The sequence below is a fragment of the Phymastichus coffea genome, unplaced genomic scaffold (assembly GCF_024137745.1).
Source record: "Phymastichus coffea isolate CEN01 unplaced genomic scaffold, Cenicafe_Pcof_1.1 PCOF00127, whole genome shotgun sequence".
Lineage (NCBI taxonomy): Eukaryota > Metazoa > Arthropoda > Insecta > Hymenoptera > Eulophidae > Phymastichus > Phymastichus coffea.
In genome coordinates, this window is record NW_026706938.1 from 489,924 (window position 1) to 510,057 (window position 20,134).

The following is a 20,134-nucleotide window of genomic DNA, read 5'->3' on the forward strand; positions in this document are numbered from 1 at the left end:
TATACAAACGAAATGTGCATTATACAAAACTGAATTTACACTGAAAGTGATGGAATACAAAGTATTGACTTCGTAGAAGTGCTTTTGCAATTACAAGATGATCGTGCATCATCACATATGCGATATGTTGTGCCGACGTGAATTGTAAACCTCAATATATTTGAAGGATCTCTTTCGATGTAATTTCTACACATATTCTTGTCTATTTTTTGTCACATGTCGATTATCAAAACAATCGTTATCTTTTATTATCAGTAATAATGTATAAATTAATTTCACTTTTACGTTTAAATTATTCTTTTAAGTTATTTATTAAAGTTTTAGTTTCTATAGCTCTTAATAAGATAATTAAATATATTATAGTCATTTTATACAAAAAAATTATTTATTTTACGTCTTTTCAATCCATTTGTAAAGAAATACATTTATAATACAAAAAAAATTGTCAGAGAGTTTCTTTGATATACATCTAATTCCTTTAACAGTCATTCTAAGATGTCAAATTCAAAACTGTCTTGCCATTTTGTATCCACTATCAAAAAATCATAGTTAAGCAACTAATTTTTTTCAATGCTATTGCAATGTGTATCAAAGATACAAGATACATCCTCTTCAAATATCACAGGTAAAATGGCCGTTGATTCATGACCGTCAAATTATGCAACAAAAACTCCAGCTCTATAAACTTTAGATGTATAGGAGTTTTGTTACAATTGGAATTGTTGTATTTATTTTTCAAAGTTTTCCTTAATCAACTTTGGAAATTGTTTGCACTTTTTCATAAACCCAATTGTATGTTTGGCTAGCGAATGCTTGTGTTGTGTTAATTGCCTGACTTGCATAATTTTGTAAGTTTTCAGGACTTAACTTGCCACTGTAATAACAATATAAAAATCAACAAGACACTTTAAACAATAAATCTCACCATCAAATTTTATACTTACATAAAAACATTAGTTTTCAGCCACCTAGTTGCTTTGAAAGAGTTTTCAACAATCTGCTCTGTGATCAACACAGAATAACCTTTCAATTTGTCTATTCCTTTTAAAATTCCCTCTTGTAATGAATCTAATAAACCAGGAACATATTGTTCAATCTGTAGAAAAAGCATTTTTCAATTAACAATCACATAAAAACATTTGTATTATTATAATAGAAACAGAATACTGACTGTCTGTTGAACTAGTGGTTTAGTTATAACTATATAATTTGAAACATTGTCATATAGTTCTATAAAAATTTTACTCAGAACAAGATAAACATCTTCAGCTAATTTAATATAAGGTTTAGAAAAATCAATAACAGCTTTATAATATTCTGGTGAGCTTGACTCTATATATCCACGTCCTTTATCAGCATACAATTTTGTAGAAACCCAAGTTTTTTGCACAAAAGCACATATTCCGCTATCCTTCAAAAATCTTGCAGTATTTGTTGCTAAAAAGATATACTGATGTTAGCTTAAGCATAACATACAATTTTATATTTAATATTGTAATTTTATTGACAAATCACCTTCAAAGGAGCCATGTTTATGCGTATCATAGGCAACAATAGCACCAATAAACAGCAATAATAAGAAGCATCCTGTCTTCCATGGGAACCCTCCTTTGCTAGATTTTTTTGAAGACATCTTCTTGATTAGTACCTAAAAATTTATGTGAAACTAAGCATTTATTTTTCAGCTAATGTCACATTTGCATTTACAAAATATAGGATTTTAACAATTGCTGCCACTGCATAATAATTATAAAGTAAAATCTAATTATTAAAAATAAAATATTGAAGATTATAATAGTAATGCATATAGTTCAACAATAGTCTTTCTAGATTTGCAACAACAGTAAAACGTCACTTTCTCTTAAAAGTTATGAATTTCACTTCTTATATGTGGTTTAAAATGAACAGAGCTTACTGTTGATAATACGTACGCTGAATTCAACAGAATATTAATTCTTTTGGTTAAATATTCACGAATGGAAAGTCCCAAATACGGAAAAAGGTACAACGGATTTAATAGCAGTGCAATAGAATTGAATGGAGTAGAGATACTATATATATATATATATATATATATATATATATATATATATATATATATATATATAGACCTACAGAAAGAGAGAGAGAGAGCGCGCGAGACGCGCGCGCAAACCGAACTATGTGAGAAAAATCGATGGCGCAGCCAGGAGGCACGAGAAACAGTATCAAATCAATGGAAAACTGGAAAAACCAATGGTAATTTAGGCTAAACGTACACGTAGATTTGAATATTTATGCGAAGAGTCGGACACTAAACGAAGCAAGCACGTATACTTTCAAAGCAGTGTAACAAACCTCGCTGGAATTGATTCATGTACTGTTCGTACAGCGAGAGAATGTGATAGATAAACGAGCAAGCACAGACACTAGACAGGCGTTGGGAGGACTGGCGTTTGCCTTGCGGGGGAAAATTACGATGACGCCATTACGGTCTGCCTTTCGAACGAGGGGACGAATATCGACGAATAGAACCGGTCTTTAATTATCACGAACCACGCTTTACAAGAATCAAACGAGAAAATAAGTCGTCAAATTTTCAACTGTACCTGCACCGTGAAAAAGATGACGCAGCTTCTCATCCGTCCTTGTCGGCAATACAGTGCATATATGCACTAAAGTGCGTGCGCGCGAAAGAGATGAAAAGAAGAGAAGCAGAGAGAAGAGGAAAAAAAGCCGTGTTATCGTCTGGTCGTGCTTACTGCGATGCAGCCAAACGAATATCTCAGAGGGTATCGAACTAGTAACGTTCCACAAATTACTTGTTTGTACACATTCTTACAATACAACATTCACCGTAAACTCAATCAAATGTAAACATTACAAAAAGAAAAATACATTTATCAAAACCAATCACACGCAACCCACTACCATTCGCTACTATTTTGCATTTTAGGTTTATGTCAGTTTATGCAATGCCAACTTCACTTAATCAATTCGTTTGTAATTTTATATACAACATAAACACCTAATAATATATTATATACTCTACTAAAATTTATTTTGCAAACATCTATTTCTCACATAAATATGTTTTCATAACTACCTATGCGATTACATAATCATAATTGCGCGCAACACAATATCAATAAAAATACTACGTACTACAATTTGATTTCTTTCACCATTACAGGTCCATGCATCCATATATGCATAAATTGAGTAAAAGCATATCAATATATTTTAAATATTGAAAAACACTGTAAGCTCACAAACTATGCGAAAAGATTATGTGCAGATAAAAGTATTGATCTACGTTGATTGATTGTTATAGCAAAAATTACAAAAATTATATCTTATCTAAGGTTCTGATAGATGTTCAGATACACATAACGCGCTTATTGCTCAATTTATTTATAACTTCGCTCCTAACTTTTAAATAGATTTATTATCACTAAAAGTTAAGAAATTATTACTCATTTCAGTTTACAAAAAATGATGATTCTCCGTGGGTCTTTTGTATATAACCAATCATTTTTTCAAATTTTCAAGGCAGCTAAAATGTACATATTTTCAATATATTTTTTCCATAGAGTGCGATGGTGCCAATGGTTTCATCAAGCCTATCTGAAAAGTGCTAAAATTAAAAAATCTCTTTCGCTTTTGAGATAGTTCCAATGATAAATGTATAGTATCTTCGTGAAAAAAAATCATCGAAAATAACACTTGATTCTCTTTGATTTTTTGAAAAAGTAAAAATATTGAAACCAATCACAATCGTGATCCAGCCGAATGGTGCGTCAATTATTTTATTTATTAAAGTATTTCAAAATATGTATTTGATTTATTTTTCAAGTAGAACGCGATTCAGCTTGATTTTATTATAGCTTTATCTACAAAGTCTACAAAGTAAAAAACCACCGAAGACGCCGTTTCTTTTTTTTATATTGTATTTCTTACTTATTGACGTAGAATATTACAAACATTTTTGAAAAAATAATTCATTGCATATTATACAAATTTTTATAAAAAAAATATATTCTCAAATAAACAATTTAATCTTGAGAAAAGTATAGGCATAAAAGATGCATTGACTCATGTCACAAATTTAATACTAAATGGAAATAGAAACATTACAGCAAAAGCGTTTGATACAGTAGATAGTGATATAATTTTAAAGAAACAAGAATATTATGAAATCCGAGGACTACCGCACCAATTATTGAAAAATTATTTAATAGATTACAAATCTTAAAAACTGATACACGCTGTAGTAACAAAGAATATATAGGTACTAACAAAGAACAAGGTACTATTTTAGGACCATACTTTTGCTACTTAAACAATTTCGCTCCCTCAATAAACAATGTCGTCATATGCAAACGATATAGTAATAATTAGTAAATAAAAAACATGTCTGGAAGCAGATGAAGCAATTGATAAACTACTAAAAAATACCAATATATGGCTAACTTTATTAAAAAATCATTTTCGATAGCAGATTAAAATGGAAAACCCATATTAACCTCGTAGTAAAATAAATACTACGATGTATTCCAAATCATCAGCACATATGAAATTATTATATGGAACAGTGTACATACATAAAAACACGCTATAATACTTACGAAAAGTACAAAACAAAGTATTAAAAATCTTAAATGGAAGGCGAGATCAACTTTCGTCTGATTACAAGATTAATAAAACAATTAAACTATAAAATAATAAAACTATAGCTCTAAAGATTTTCAATAAATTAGATTATAACATGAAAATATTATAAGAAAATGTACACAGAATAACACTCAACCGTTAAAAGATCTTAACATAATGTACAATTAATAATGTTAATCTATTGTATTTTGAAATTTTTAAGTCTTGTAGAATGTATATACTGAAAAAAAATAATATCACCTATAGATATTACAATATTGTAAATTGGAGATGCTAGTTGATAAGCTATGAAAAATTATATACACTATTAATAGATTTTAATAGTACAATGTACCGTGGTCACATACAGGTAAATTTTTACCTCGATGGAAATATTGTTGTAATGTTTATATATACAGTCAACAAATTATTATGATTACGCTAAAAATACACAGATAAATATTCATCTTTCATAAAAAATGAATACCTGATCATTGAAAAAGCCATTGAAGAATACGCCGTTTTTTGCAAATTAAAACGGTTTAATGGGTTTTAATAAATTATGAAGATTAAACCGATTTATTAAGGATTGGAACTATTAGAAGCACGGTACCATACGTACTTCAGAATGTAAGCACCGTTAAATCTACATAATGCAAATATTTTGAAATATTTACTTTTCCAAATGCAAACTTGTTTCTGAATCGCCGATTCACATTTCCACTTATGTTTTGATATTTATGTCAATGAAATAAATGTTACACAGACTAGTACATACCAAAAAAAATTTTAAGTTCACAGCAAATACATAGAAGAAATATTACTGGAGAGGTATTTGATATCAATAAGTGTATCAAGGTATTATAGTTATAACAAAAGAAGGTAACATTTCTTCTAGTTCTTGCATACCGAGTCAGAGGACATCTTATCAACACAAGACTGTCCCGACTTCATTCATGATTCAGTTGGTATTTATAATTGTAATAATTATCAAAATTCACTTGCAATTGTGTTAAAAATAATATTATTTAGTAAGCATATTTTTAAACTTACCACGGTCGTGACTTTACACGCATAGAGATATTTATCATCTTTTCCTTTACCCTTTTTAGACTTTTCATAAGATAATTGGAAAGCTAAAAGAATATCTGTTAAAAGTTTGATATTCAAGAAAGGCTTAAATTTATTCCAATTCGAATCTGTTGATAAAATAATTCTAATTATTAATTTTGACTAAAATGCAATATCCTCGAAAATATCATGGTATCTTGTAGTATTTAATGCTATTTGTATCAAGATTAGAAAGTCATGGAATATTTACCAATGTGAGTTAATAGTATGCTAGATGTGTATAAATTTTTCATGTAAAGAGACTTCCATAACGTAAAGCAGCGATCATCGGTACCGAGGCAGTTTACAATCCCATTCAAAACTTCGTTTTTCTGATTATCTGACGCTTTTGATGTTACTTTCGTCAGCAAAGTTTCGAAAATTTTCCGATGATTTATATTTTTATTTTGAAATAAAATACACTGCAACAATATTTTTGAAATTATTTTTTTAACAAAGATTGGATAATTTTCAGAATATATTTCATACCCTCAGTTTTTCAAGATTTGGAGCACCTTCATTAATAACTGATGAAGAAATATTCAGTTTCCCTGAGTAAAAATCATCAAATATATTAAAATATAAATCAGGTCGGAGTCTTTCATCTTTGCTGTGCCATGAGATAAGATCACCCAATATTTGTATAACATAGCTAGAATAGTTTTTTGTTTCAAGCATAGGAGCTATAACCTCATGCCAGACTGTTAAACCTACTGTTAAATTTTCTCTACCGCTTTGGTTATAAGACCAAAGTAAAGATAAGCCAATGGGCTTTCTGTTTTGATAGGAGTTCCTCATACTAATTAGCTTGGGTATGTTGTTCATACCCAATGTGGGGTCATATTTAGCCAATAACTGCACAAATATTTTGTAACCCACAACAGGAACATTTTTTGTCATTTCCATAGTGAATGCGGTGAGAATAAATTCATAAAAAAGACATGCATGTTGAGCTCCTGCAGCATCAATCGCTTTTTCAAAAATAACACGCAAACTCTTTGGAACAACACTCAAAGGATATCCATCAGGTCTGCCAGAAAAAATAGGATCATCTTTCTCTACTGGAATTTTAGCATTCAAAAAACCTACAAGACTTTTTAGCCAAACCAGTGGTGCATCTGGGAAATTAGCTTGGTTAGTAGCTAGCAAATTTTGCACTTCTGTTACATTGATCTAAAAGGTGAAAAATTTTTTAAGACGTTAAAATTAATTTGTAAGACATTAAAACATACTGAACTTAACATCAGTTTTGTTTTTGATAGCTCATATAAAATTATAACTTACAAAATTAAGGGCTTCTTCAATAGACCTTGGTGGCTTTTCTTTTAATTGTTCATCTTTCTTTTTTTCCACTTGCTGTTGCTTCTGTTGCTTCTTTTTCTCTTCATTTTCCTTAGTTTTACTTTCTTTTTCTTTAGCAGGCTTCTTATTTTCTTTATTACCATCTAAATTTTCATATAAAGATTTAACTTGGTCTAACGGCACTGTGAAATGAAAAATTTCATTAAATATAAGTCACTAACATATTGCAAACTCCATAATTTAAAAATTATAATTATCATAATAATTTTATTATTTAAATAAATCTATCTCAACTATAGAAAATTTGTTGTTTCAAAAAGATATGCATAAGACACACAATCTTGATAAAAATTCATAAATAAAATTTCTTTCAATCATTCTTATCAGATAAGTTTGACACTTTTTTATAAACTTAACAATAAAAAATATAAACATGAAATTTTAAAAGAATGTTTTTTAAGTCGTACTATAATTTATTAACAATTAATTTTTTAAGATGTCTAGTTTTACAAATCTTTTGGTAAATCTTTTTCAAAAGTTCTATTGAGAGCAATATAATAATTACTAACTTATAGCAAAAAACGTTTAAAGAAAATTGAAAAGGTCTAAGGTAAATTTAAATTGAAATATCTTTGATTATATAAATGAAACTGAATTAAAATAATACTTTTAACTTACAAAAATCTTCAACTTTTGGAGCATTTTCTATAAATTTCTTTTTCTCAGCTTTGGTCAGTTTACCGGTTTTTGCAACACTTTTGTCTTTTTTATTTCTACCAACGACTTCCCACCCACCAGCATACATGACGAAAAATAAAAAATGTTCAAAATTTATAAAAAGTCAATGTAATATTTAAAATATTTATTAAAAAACGAAAATATTAGAGTGAAATTTATCCTTCTAAGGTTAAACATACGCTCACAGCTGAGTGCTAAGACTATAGCATTATTCGAAAGTTTACGTGGCGATTATTCTAGTGTTTTTCATATTGACGCATAAAACCCTATCATTTAAAAAATTCAACGGTTATCAGCTTAAAAAGCAAGCAGTATATAAATCTGTAATTCATATATTTCGAAATACAGTTTTATACAATTTTTATTGAAAATCTATCAACGGGGTTCATGGAGATTTTTGATTTGTCATATTTGCTGCAGTTGGTGGCGCTAAGTTTCATTTCACCGAGTGTAATAATATTATGCTTCAATTCAAGTCATTGTAAAATACTTTAGCATAAAATAAATATTACCTAATGAGATTCCGATAACCTTTGATATTCCAAGATAATTTGGAAAAAGCCTAAATACAGCCTTTATAATTTTTATAAAAAAGTCAAGGTGATAAACGAGTTCTGTATTGTAATGATATAATAAAACAGTGTAACTTTTCTGATCTTGAACTGATGTGCTTATTCAAGTAACTGTATAATATTCAAAATTTCAATCAAATGATACTAGCAAGAAAATATAGAAACCTTCTTACTGATATACATAAATTCTACTTCTCTAAATTTACGTACAATCAATAACACATTTTTGAACGCTATTCAGTCCAACATTACAGTTTGAAATCATCATATAATTTATTGAAATATAATCCTTTATTTATATTTTAGATAGACTTTGATAAATTTAGCAGTTTTTGAAGTTATTGCAATTTACAATAAATTTCAATGTACGCCAAATCTTTTTATTTGCATTATTACAATATCTTTAACCTCACATATATGGTGTTCATGTCCGAATCTCGATGAAAATTTATAATCTTTATCTCTATCTTATATGCATTTGGAGAGATCTGAAAGTTTGTTTACGTATTTGCTGATTAGGATTTTTCTTCGATATGATAGTGACGGTATAAGTTTGATTCTGCGAGGATGCTAAGTGTGAGGCTAGTGTAGAATACTCCCAAGGTAATTTTAAGCCTGAAATAGTGGATCGGGTTTAACATTTTGGAGATAGGTGAAGAGTCATGTAATTTCCGTAGTCTAATTAGCTAAAACGGTTGCTTTATAAGTTTATAGTTTATATAGCTTTATAAGATTTCGGGGTGTTTAACCCCAGGGTTGGGCGATTCTGTCAAAAAGCTTCCAGCAGTTGACTTCAAACCTCACAATTTTCGCTCCTGCTTTACGAAAATTGTGAGGCCTGAAGTCAACTGTTGGAAGTTTTTTGACAGAATCGCCCAACTATTATGTCTAAGCCGCGCACGCGAAATATTTCTGCCACAATACCTGGTAACTCGTTTCTCCGACTGCGACTAGGTTATAAGGGCGCCAGACCGCTATTCCTTGGTTACGGTGATCGTCAGGAATAGGGTCCGAAATCGGCGCATAGGTCTGTTTATCTGCTGTGCGACTGTGCAGAGCGGGCAAGAGATTTGTTTTACGCTAATTTTTCTAGCCCGCTCCAATGGCTTGCTTTCCGCCCTCTCAACGTCCTTGGGGTGCCGGCAGCTCGAGAAGTAACTCCTTATCTCGGGCGCGTGCAACTACTAAACATTCCGAATTATTCGACTAAATTCTCACTGCAAACCGTCCGCGGCTGAAAATAAAGTTAGCATGCGGGGGGGGGGGGGGGGGGGGGGTCGGTCAGCAAGACAAAAATAACGATACCAAGTAAACTTGACTTTTCTTTATTCACTCGTTAGAGTACATGGCGGTCAAAATGGCTATATTCAGCGCGGTTCATTACGACAGTTAGACCCCGGTCCCATAGCTACGTACGGATGCGGACGGATACGCGAATCGCAACTCTAGTAACATCACTAAAAATATCTAGTTCGATTATTTAGTACCAACACTACCGTTAGTGAGCAAAAGTAACTGTTGTTTAAAACTGTAGCGCCGAACGTACCACATTTAATGAACGCTTATCTAACCTTTACATTATTGCAGTCTATAAGATGGCAAATGATAGAGAATTGATAGACTTTCAACTACAATTAATGGAATTAGGCCTTAATTTTATGGAAGTACTTGAATATATGAGAAGAAGAAGAAAATATATATAAATGATATGTATTAATCATCCCAAAAGCTTTTTTTACATTAGCATACTCATCAATAAGCAATATTCATGAGAATTTGAAAAGTAAATTGTAGACCTGACATTTGAACATTAAATGTGGTACGTTTTAAACAACAGTTACTTTTGCTCACTACCGGTAGTGTTGGTACTAAATAATCGAACTAGATATTTTTAGTGATGTTACTAGAGTTGCGATTCGCGTCCGTATCCGTCCGCATCCGTACGTATCTATGGGACCGGGGCCTTAACGCGCGGCGGCAACGGATCTACCCGTTCCGGCAAATCAAAACCTGCGACAAATTATGCGCACGATCACCTAACTCTCGACAGCGAGCAGCACTTCACCGAGTTATCCAAATCCTAAATTCTCTTACGCTTAAGTTAGTCGAAGAATGGCGATTAGTCAACGCGATTCAGTTGGGAGTACTTTGTTCACACGGCGACGGATCCACACACATCACAGCGGAATCAATATAACACCACGAATTACGCTCGGTAACCTAATTTTCACTAAACGAGCGGCACTTGACATATACTTACTTCTTATAGTCTGATGAGTTTCTCTCATTCCAATTTGCTCAGTATTCCAGCTCGTAGAAAAGATCTGCGTGCAGCTGAGTTCACTACCAGTAGCAAAATGGACGAGCAACGGCTCTCTGTGATCAAAGATCTCTTACTTCTCCTATTTCTTAGAATAAATCATTTTATTGGCAGATATGCTAATTCGGACATCGGTAGCACCCTCCGAATTTCAGTCATTGGTCAATATGCAAATTAAAAAATTAGCAGCGTCCTCACATTATCTCCTCATCGTTATTTACCCTCTTTCACCCCTCCATTAAGTCGGTTGTCATGGATTGATGAGAGAGATCTACCCCTACTCTTATCTAATTTTCGGTGCGGACGGAAATCAATTTTTATTTTAATTCGTCTATTGGGCGTAGTTTTTCCAGCATTCATTTCTGGTTTTTCTCACGGCGCGAGAGGATTCGCGCAGGAGAGCGCTATACTCTTTGCGCACTTGTGAGTGGCATGCAGGATTCACATTCAACAGCTCCTAGCATGCACGCCTAGCTCGAAAGACCCTACGCTTTAGCCTATTTAAACCTCTGTACACCATGAGTTGGACTTTCTAAATCTAATTTTCCTTGGCATGGTCAACTCACAGGTTTCAGTAAGAACCTGAGTGAGTGTATTTACCATGTGCTCCACTTCTTCCGGGTTTGTTAGCGCCTGCAGACTCGCCAGCTTTACGCGTCGAAGGTTCTGTAGTTCAGTGTTAAACTGGTCTCAATCCGCTGTGATCGTATTGAAACACGTCGGACCTATTTTTACGAGCTCGACTTTGGCAGCCGGAGAGTCGAACGTGAACAAAATGACTGTGTAGGCACTTTTGAATTCTGCGTCTAGTAACCTCCATTGATAAAGGGACGAGTCCATCTGTCCAGTGGACAAGGTTACATCTACATACGATTTTTTTGGTCCCTTTTAGAATGTGGGAAGATCATTTTTGTTGTTTGCGACGTGGAGTCTGTGTTGTTCAATGAAGTTGGCCAAGTTTTCTCCAATGGGAATAGGTTTACAACCACGAAGCAATTGCAAGCTGAGTTTTTACAGAAACCAGTAAGCCTCAGTATCTTTCAGCAAATCACCATCGTAGTTTTATATGATAGAATAAATGCCTCGAATGACTATAGCAATCTAGATATCTAGTATTTCTGCAGAGTTAAAAATGATTAAGTATGGTCGTATCACAGATGGAATATAAGTTGATATATTCAGCTCGACATTCTTCTAAAATAATGAACATAAACATAAAAGTTAAACTTATAAAGTGTGAAAAAATAGATCAACATACCTATGTAAGAATTAAAGGGGCGTCACATCCAGTCGTATATCTAGGTGCCGCAGATCGAGTTTCACGGGGCGTCATCGGCGGTCACTACATCGTTTTCGTGCGACTGGTTCGCGTACGGTTGAAGCTAATTAAAATCTATCATTCATGTTTTGTGATCTATAGTTCAAAAATAACTTGAATAAATTAAAAATGTTCTGTTTTGTGATTTTGGTAGTTTTATTGCTAGGGTTTTGTCGTGCTAGTTTAGACTGTAACACTGCTGGACTTAAGTCACCCACGCTGCGGCTTAAGAGACATTTGTTTTGCGAATACGATGTTTCGGTAAGGCCAGTTACGGAAAATAATAAGGCTGTGAATGTCAGTGTCATGATTGCACCAAAGTTCATGGGCTTCGTAAGTGTATTTTTAATTTCTTTCAGTATTAAGATGATTGCAAATTTAATAGCTAACGTTCTTGTATGCAGTAATGAGATTTCAGCGATTAATATTATTTATGCCTTATTATTGCAGGTCGAAAGAAGTAGTACTTTCATCATTCATACATGGGTGTTCATTGTACGTAAAAACCAGTTACACTTATGTTAAATGCAGGGAGATTTGTTTAAAATTTTTTTTTAATATTTACACGGTAGAACTGGAAAGATGAACATTTAACTTGGAAGCCTGAAGATTTTGATGGTGTAAACCAGATCAAAGTGAAAAGTGATGAAATCTGGGTTCCAGATTTTTCGGTTTACAACTCGTAAGTAATAAGTTCTTGTATTCCAACATTAGTCATAATCAAATAATTAATTTTATTATTGACAAATATTGATTTTCTTTATTTTAATGACTGATGCTTACAATAATTGGATTAAATCAAACAACTGTGTACTGGTTATATAACTGGGAACGGGAAACAACAATGCTGCTTTAACGAAAAATGTGCTTAGAGGAGATTTAGAACGTTCGCAGACAGGAGTACCGAATACCATGTGCCTATTGTTCAGTACTGGTACTATTTCGTGTGTGCCAACAATGAGGTATACCACTCAGTGTGATACTGATTACACATACTGGCCTTACGACAAACAGAAATGCAGCATTCGTATGGGCTCCTGGACGCATACCGGCGAAGAAATTAGTCTCAATTTTCGCAAAAAAGGAGTGAGTTATGTCGTTGCAAGCTCAATGGACTAGTACAATACTAAACATTTTGAACGATGCTTTGCAGATAAGCATGAAAGGTTTCACGGGGCACAAGCAGTGGTTGGTTACAAATTATACATCGAAAAAGTACAGCCCAACATTTAATTGCTGCCCAAATGACACATTTCCTACATTGATTGCTAATTTTTACCTTCAGAGACATTCGCCAATGATGCATGCAGTTTACATTACTCCAGCTGTTGGTAAACTACATATTCCATTTTTAAGCATTATTTAGCGATCAACAGTTTCATGCATTGTTCGCGTGCTAATTTCTCTCTATGTCATTACAGTCTTGATGGTAATTACGTTGACAGTGCTCTGGTTGGATTCAAGATCCATCGAAAGAATCTCACTTGCTTCAATCAACTTTGTCTGCCATATATTGTGCCTCTATGATCTTCATTGGATGTTACCATCGAACGGAATCTCACCTCCAAACATATGTAAGGCTTATAGACGATTTAAATATTTTATATAGAAACCTATTCTGTTTGATCATTGCCTTAGGTTACATATACATTTTGATGTACCTTCTTTATTTTCTGTATTTTGGAAGAAAACTTATAGTCAATTGCACTTTCACGCGAATGTTCAGCTTTCTCTCACCAATTGCGCACAGATTACAGAAGATTAACTCTGTCCACAGTATTGTTCTACCGGGATTCCATGGTGTTGGCTACTTTTGCAATGATAGTGACGGCATTGTTGCGCAAGCTCCAGGTAGCAAATTCATCAGCACCTGGCTGGATCGTCTCCACAGTGACATTTATGGCAAGCAATCGGGCAGGCCGCTTCCTCTTGCTTGACAATGCCGATGTCAAAGCTGAATTGTCTAATGCTGAACGCGATTCCGAAGACACAGTTGAGTCAGCGAATGTTGCAGTAACAAAAAAACACGATGACTCTTGGAGAAAACTTGCGATTATCGTCGAGTGGATCGCTTTTTTCGCAACAACTTTCACATATTTTCTGCTACTTATACTGCTTGTGCCTAAGTACGCAAACTCTTAGAACGAACTGTTGTGCAATGTATTCACTTTTTTCTTAAAAACGATTTTTTTTTTGTAAAGAGTGATTGACTTAAATAAATTAATATTTTTTTCTATTATATTCAACGTTTTCTTTTAGACTAAAAGAGTTTATAACAATAATTGCTGTAAACAATCGATTTAAAAACGTCTTAAAATTAAATTGACGCATCTGTTTGTATATTCCAAAAATTATTAATAAATATTGCTGCTAATTGTACTGTACAGCCTTGACTTATTTGAAAATTTCGATGCTCACTACTACGAAATAAAGTTTTGAAAAAATAGAATAAGATATATAATAGAAGATTATTATGATGTTTGTAATTAAATGAGCTATCAGCACCTCTATTCAAAAAAATAGACGTAGACAGGCAAAAAAAAACAATTTTACAGATGTAATACCGTGAAATAACCTGGAATGTGTTGGGGGGCGGGTAGCCTAGTGGCGTATCGCTAGTTTCGAGTTTCACGGGGCGTTCCTCGTCAATCCGACATAATTTGTTCTCACATACAGTCATACGGTTCAACGGTCTTTAACTAAGCTCGCAGAATGTTTGCTCGAATGAAATTCATCAACATTTTCATAACAAATTTGGCCTTTTTTATTTTAATTATTCGTTGTGATGGTTGGGAACTTGCAACCGCATGCAAGGATATTTCGGGACAATCGCCTGAGCTTCGGCTCAAGTCGCACTTGTTTTGCGATTATGCCCCAGACGTGCAGCCTATTACCAAGCAAAGGAACAGTACTCTTGTTGGTATTGCGATAATGCCAAAATTTATCGAATACGTAAGTTACGATTTTTAAATTGATTTTATTAGAACTGTTATTATTGAGTTATTACCGTTGGGGCGTGTAATAGGATGACCTAACGGATACTCTTGACGTGCACTGTTGGGTAGCAATGGTGAGTACAAAAGATTTGCAGTCAAGAATAGCATGCAATTATTTATACCATGTGCAAATATTAATTTAATAAAGCGTTGACAGAATTGGACCGATCCTCATTTGACATGGGATCCGTCGTCATTCGATGGGATAAGTAACTTGCATGTGCCAAGTTTCAATATCTGGATACCCGACATCACCGTGCACAATGGGTTTGTACGATCAATTTAATCTGATAAACAGACAAATTTTCATGCAGTAATCCATGAACAGGGGTGACGTAGACGAAGACAGTTCGTTGCCGACCACCGGTTGCGGATTGAGCAGTGATGGAACTGTGTTGTGCTTACCTCCAGTCAAATACTCAGCTCATTGTGATTCCGATTACACCAATTACCCTTATGACGTTCAAAATTGTACCATAGAAGTAGGCTCTTGGTCTTACACGATGGACGAAATTACTATAGAACCGCAGGTCAACAGCTACAATAGCTTTCTTTTTCATAATCCTATGATGCTTTCAAAAAGGATGAGATAGAAAAATATGAAAATGACTTAAGTATCAACTTCAAAGCTGGCAGAGTAAACCCACAATGTTTTTGTGGGTTTACTCTACTAGCTTTGAAGCTTATATTTAAGTTATTAAAAAATGAAGAGTGAAAGGAAAATTAAAAATATAAAAATTTGTTTACAGCCCGATTTTATATACAGTGATTTCACACCAAATCAAGACTGGAGAGTTTTAGACATGACTATACAGTCGGTAACTACGGATTACAAGATGAATGATACTTTTGCTGCCAGTATGTTCAAGATGAATTTTGTTATAGAGAGACGAGAAGCTGGTGTGGATATAGTTTACATCATTCCGGCTGTTGGTAAATATAGCAAAAGTAGCTGTTCGTTGAACGTAGAAAAAAGAAGAAATTGACGATCATTGAAAATCTTTTTCAGTTTTAATGATTATGACATTAATTGTGCTATGGTTGGATTGTCATTCTGAGGAACGTATGATAGTTGCATGCATAGGCTTCCTATGCCATTTACTTTGCATTCAAGATCTATACGTTCGCATTCCATATAACGGAGGAGTTCTACCAACTCTTTGTAATTATTTTTGTTACGATGTCATATCATGGCAGTTTCTATTTCTTCTATCAACTAATTATTTATTTAATATATAAATTAACAGATATACAAAAATATTTTTTTAAACTAGAATAAAATTAATGTGACGAAATTTAATCTAAAGAACTGCTTCTTTTTCAGTAAAATTTTATGAAACTTCATTTCTCTTGGTGGCATTCACTTTGGTATTGACAGTCTTATTGCGGGAATTACGAACCTTCACCACGCCTGCTCCGAAATGGCTGAGCTCGAGTACATCGTTTTTGCTTCAAAGTAAGGTTGGACAGCTTCTGCTTTTGAGTATTCTCGATCCAAAAGCATCAGCTTTTCTGGAGGTATCGGCCGATGACAATGCTGATTTAGTAAATACCAAAAAAAATGATGCTACTTGGAACTACGTTACACTACTACTTGGATGGTTTGCCTTCATTTCCACTTTCTTTACCTACCTTATAATGCTGGCACTTTATTTGCCTCGTAAGGATACTAGTTGTTACTTTTGTGTTGTATAAGAAATTATTTAATTTATGGAAAATTTATTCTAGCATAAAAGAAAATGTTTATTTGACAGTACAACGAAAATAAACGATTAAGCGTGGACTTGGTATCTTCGTTTCTAGTACAAATCAACATTTTGTGCTGTCCATATGTTTCGAATTGAATATGAATTTCTCGAAAAAAATGAATGACATATTTGTTGCTGTATAAATCACGAAAAATGTTTAAAATCCACTGTATTCATGAATATTGTGTATAATAATGGATAACATACAAGTTCATAGTTTATATATACATTTATTTTATAAAATAAGTTACTGCTCATTGTTTTCTTAACAAGACATACTTATACTCGTCTTTCTTACGCATGTTTTTTTACAAAAAGTGCATTTGACAAAATACAATAGTAAATAAAAAATATTCTTCATACTAAAAAGTAACTGGCTTTTCATTTTACATAATTTTTAATTTTTATATTTGCAACTTTTAAGTTCAGTCAATATTTTAATTTTTACCATAAACACGTAATCATAATCAAAGGTATGGGGGGAGCTTGATAAATTAATAAAGCATAACTATAGAAACTTTCAAAATCTGATAATAGGTTGCATTAATTTATGCCATACGTACATGAATCGCCCCTTACCTAGCTGTATCTTTTTTAATTGAATGCAGACAATTTATTATTAATGAATGTCATTTTAATGATAGACAATAAACATCTATATAATGTTTAATAATAATATTTACTATTTTTTTGAGAATAGAAATAAATTGAACGTGACTCTGCAGCACGTAAACTAATTTCAAGTTTCAAACCAAAGATTATGATTAAATAACTAAAAAAACATTTTTCATAGAATATAAAAAAACTAATTCAATCTACATTAATGACTTGCTTTAGAGGTTAAATGACTTTGTACAACTTTAACAATCACTACTCACTTTTGATTGCGTTTAGCATCAAATAACAAATTATATGGATCTTTATTCGTAATTTTGTATTTTTAAAACAATGATCAAGCATTTTCAAATATGTTCAAAGTATTTCACAGTACATTGATTTAAAAAAAATATTAATAAATCGCGACTCCATATTAGATAATTATTACAATATAAAAATTCAAACTATGCTTGTCAAAGCAATAAAAAAAATCTGCAGTACCTAACAAATCTCATAAAAGTTATGTACGAAAAAGGTATAACATATGGAAATTAAAGTATTAACAGGCACAATCTTACTTTTCAGACTCTTAACGTAATCAGATTCAAGTTACTGTGACTGATACAGAAGATACTTTTTTAACATTTTTGGCAGGGGAAGCGCATCAACACCAGTCCTCTTTGTGTATTGTAATATTGTATCCCTGCATGCACTCTGAAGTGTCAGTGAAGCTGTAAAGTATAAGAAAATATCAAAATTATTTTAGATAGACAGAAAGGAAACAGTATACAATTTATTATTATGAAGTTTGCAACGTTCATCGTGAACGAAAAAATCGAAAATTTAAATATGAGGATTTGATTCCATATATTGCTTTAAATCAATGTTAATATATTTATAAGCTACTGGCTATAGTATTTTATATTGTTAGTTTGATATTTAAAGCAATATATGGAGTCAAATCCTCATTTAAATTTTCGATTTTTTCGTTCACGATGAACGTTGCAAACTTCATAATCATTACAATTTAACACTATGCCAAATCCTTACCACCATATAACTGTACAATTCTAACTTGCTTTGTGGTTCCATAAACATCAACAACAGCATGTAAAGGTCCTGCTTTGTAAGGAATATCTCTGGCAAAAACTCCTTGATCTTCGCCATTAATTATAAAATGCATTTCTGCTTTATCAGAGCCGGCCTGCGGTACATACATAACACCTATTCGACTACCAGTATCAGTTGGTAGTATATTTTCTGATGAGCCTACAACATTTGGCCTCAAAGCACTGTAAGGTATAAGACCGCGAGAAGTCTGTACATTGACACCATCTGTGATTAACCTTTTTTCTCTGGCTGGAATACCTTCACCTATGTAGTGCAAAAATTCAGTTTATAAAATCACATTGCCAAAATAATTACAATGTATATTGTATTTATTACCATAACCAGTTCCTGCAATTCCTTCAAAACTATCCCAAATATTAAAACTTTCAGTCATTGCAAAAACCCAACTTGAACCCATATTCATTAAATTAGGTAGTGCAGCATCGTAATGTGACATGTTTGTTTTATTTATACTGTGTGGATCTATTTGAGTTAAACCAATTCTTATGTGTCCACTCCATCCTCTCTCATCCTTTTCTATTTCTAATAAGAAAATTTCATTTGGAAGAAGTGGTTCCTCACTAAAAACCAAAGCATTTGCAAAGCTTGACTTGCGATAAGCCACTGTATTATCATCATATAAGATGATATTTTGCCCATGTACTGGATGAAACCTTGTTTTGATCTTTTTTGTACTTTCAGACATAATGAGATGTTTTAGTAAATCTGCAAATTTCAAATTCCAATTGAAAAAATTATAACCAAATCATCACTTGTAACAATTTGTCACAAACATGCTTATTCTTATAATTATATAAAGTAGTAGAATAAAGAGAAATAAAAATAATTTTATTGTAGGTACCTGCAACAATAAACCTCTGGAAAATTCGCTAATCGCGAATTTTCGTTAAGGTTAGTCGGTTGAGAAAAATGGAATAATGAACTTGTCGATTAAGTGCATAATACAAGTTTCCATTGTAAATAAAGATCAGAGATTTTAAGTAATTTCAAATTGTAGTCGTTCGATACCATCTGATAAAAATGAATCAAAATACAACAAAACTTTTTAAGGATAAATAGAGGAGCAGAAGCCAGAGACGCACAAAGCTTGACACAAACTTTCTCTTCAATTTTATAAATATTGATCTTTTGATCACACAATAATAGTTTTTGAATGTAAACACATTTTGGGTTACTGCTAAAAAAGTAAAATAAACGATATAAATGCTGAATGATAAATATATGTTACAGTGTTGCCACTTGGTTTTCTTGCGGATTCAATCGACCAGCCACCCTACACTCGAACTCTTGGGTTCGTAATATATACCTAGTGATTGGAGAGAGAAAGAGAACGCGAGTTCAATGCATTAAAGAGAGACAGTAACAGAGGCGTGTTTACGATTACCGGAGAATATAGAGCGACCAGTCCGCTATAATAGTCGGAATCAACCATCAAGTAACAGCTTTCAGGCGCGAATTGTCAATCAGCGCCGTCTGTCTACAAGGAGGAAAACTAATAATTGTCTCCTCGGAAACGCCGCTTTCGCCTGTCGCCGCTCCAGGGACGGGGTTGCAGGACCAATCCACCGATTGGCCTAGTGATTACAATTAGCGATTATTGCCAAGTGCGCATGCGTAACAAAGCTCTTATATTAATTTCGTTTTTGATTATGTTTTGTCATCGTTTTTTG

At 32.8% G+C, this 20,134-nt stretch overlaps 4 protein-coding genes across 5 annotated transcripts; 2 read left to right on the top strand and 2 right to left on the bottom strand.

The window, feature by feature from the left end:
- Positions 1-734: 734 nt before the first annotated feature.
- LOC131671507 (transmembrane protein 214-B) lies at positions 735-8,106 on the bottom strand. Its single transcript, XM_058947977.1, has 9 exons — positions 7,723-8,106; positions 7,027-7,226; positions 6,232-6,915; positions 5,954-6,164; positions 5,686-5,831; positions 1,516-1,648; positions 1,172-1,437; positions 945-1,096; positions 735-874 (listed from the first exon to the last, which is right to left on the bottom strand). The coding sequence occupies exons 1-9, from the start codon at positions 7,847-7,849 to the stop codon at positions 748-750; spliced, it is 2,046 nt and encodes a 681-aa protein (XP_058803960.1). The 5' UTR covers positions 7,850-8,106; the 3' UTR covers positions 735-747.
- Positions 8,107-9,871: 1,765 nt separating this feature from the next.
- On the top strand, positions 9,872-14,562 carry LOC131671509 (neuronal acetylcholine receptor subunit alpha-2-like). 2 transcript variants are annotated; one of them, XM_058947979.1, is made up of 8 exons: positions 9,872-10,569; positions 12,159-12,325; positions 12,443-12,487; positions 12,565-12,674; positions 12,865-13,078; positions 13,146-13,323; positions 13,414-13,566; positions 13,770-14,562. In XM_058947979.1, the coding sequence occupies exons 1-8, from the start codon at positions 10,467-10,469 to the stop codon at positions 14,132-14,134; spliced, it is 1,335 nt and encodes a 444-aa protein (XP_058803962.1). In that variant the 5' UTR covers positions 9,872-10,466; the 3' UTR covers positions 14,135-14,562. The 2 variants fall into 2 exon arrangements, with proteins under 2 accessions (XP_058803962.1, XP_058803961.1); XM_058947978.1 differs by having other exon boundaries at positions 12,159-12,487.
- Position 14,563: 1 nt separating this feature from the next.
- LOC131671510 (5-hydroxytryptamine receptor 3A-like) lies at positions 14,564-16,706 on the top strand. Its single transcript, XM_058947980.1, has 7 exons — positions 14,564-14,944; positions 15,018-15,062; positions 15,146-15,255; positions 15,317-15,518; positions 15,738-15,921; positions 15,998-16,150; positions 16,313-16,706. The coding sequence occupies exons 1-7, from the start codon at positions 14,705-14,707 to the stop codon at positions 16,681-16,683; spliced, it is 1,305 nt and encodes a 434-aa protein (XP_058803963.1). The 5' UTR covers positions 14,564-14,704; the 3' UTR covers positions 16,684-16,706.
- A 43-nt stretch (positions 16,707-16,749) lies between these two features.
- Positions 16,750-19,853, bottom strand: LOC131671512 (neuralized-like protein 2). Its single transcript, XM_058947983.1, has 4 exons — positions 19,306-19,853; positions 18,780-19,169; positions 18,384-18,707; positions 16,750-18,064 (listed from the first exon to the last, which is right to left on the bottom strand). Exons 2-4 carry the CDS (start codon positions 19,147-19,149, stop codon positions 17,943-17,945), a joined length of 816 nt encoding a protein of 271 aa, XP_058803966.1. The 5' UTR covers positions 19,150-19,169; positions 19,306-19,853; the 3' UTR covers positions 16,750-17,942.
- Between the last annotated feature and the right edge of the window lie 281 nt (positions 19,854-20,134).

Bases quoted from the DNA above. Each gene is read 5' to 3' on its own strand.
- LOC131671509 (XM_058947978.1), top strand. From the start codon at position 10,467: ATGGCGATTAGTCAACGCGATTCAGTTGGGAGTACTTTGTTCACACGG. The intron at 10,570-12,158 runs GTAACCTAATTT...TTTTATTGCTAG, and splicing joins AACACCACGAATTACGCTCG to GGTTTTGTCGTGCTAGTTTA. The intron at 13,567-13,769 runs GTAAGGCTTATA...CTCTGTCCACAG, and splicing joins AATCTCACCTCCAAACATAT to TATTGTTCTACCGGGATTCC.
- LOC131671510 (XM_058947980.1), top strand. From the start codon at position 14,705: ATGTTTGCTCGAATGAAATTCATCAACATTTTCATAACAAATTTGGCC. The intron at 15,922-15,997 runs GTAAATATAGCA...AATCTTTTTCAG, and splicing joins TTACATCATTCCGGCTGTTG to TTTTAATGATTATGACATTA. The intron at 16,151-16,312 runs GTAATTATTTTT...CTTCTTTTTCAG, and splicing joins AGGAGTTCTACCAACTCTTT to TAAAATTTTATGAAACTTCA.
- LOC131671507 (XM_058947977.1), bottom strand. From the start codon at position 7,849: ATGTATGCTGGTGGGTGGGAAGTCGTTGGTAGAAATAAAAAAGACAAA. The intron at 1,097-1,171 runs GTCAGTATTCTG...CTTTTTCTACAG, and splicing joins AACCACTAGTTCAACAGACA to ATTGAACAATATGTTCCTGG. The intron at 875-944 runs GTAAGTATAAAA...TTGTTATTACAG, and splicing joins CTGAAAACTAATGTTTTTAT to TGGCAAGTTAAGTCCTGAAA.
- LOC131671512 (XM_058947983.1), bottom strand. From the start codon at position 19,149: ATGTCTGAAAGTACAAAAAAGATCAAAACAAGGTTTCATCCAGTACAT. The intron at 18,708-18,779 runs GTAATAAATACA...TGCACTACATAG, and splicing joins AATTGCAGGAACTGGTTATG to GTGAAGGTATTCCAGCCAGA. The intron at 18,065-18,383 runs GTAAGGATTTGG...TATACTTTACAG, and splicing joins AATTGTACAGTTATATGGTG to CTTCACTGACACTTCAGAGT.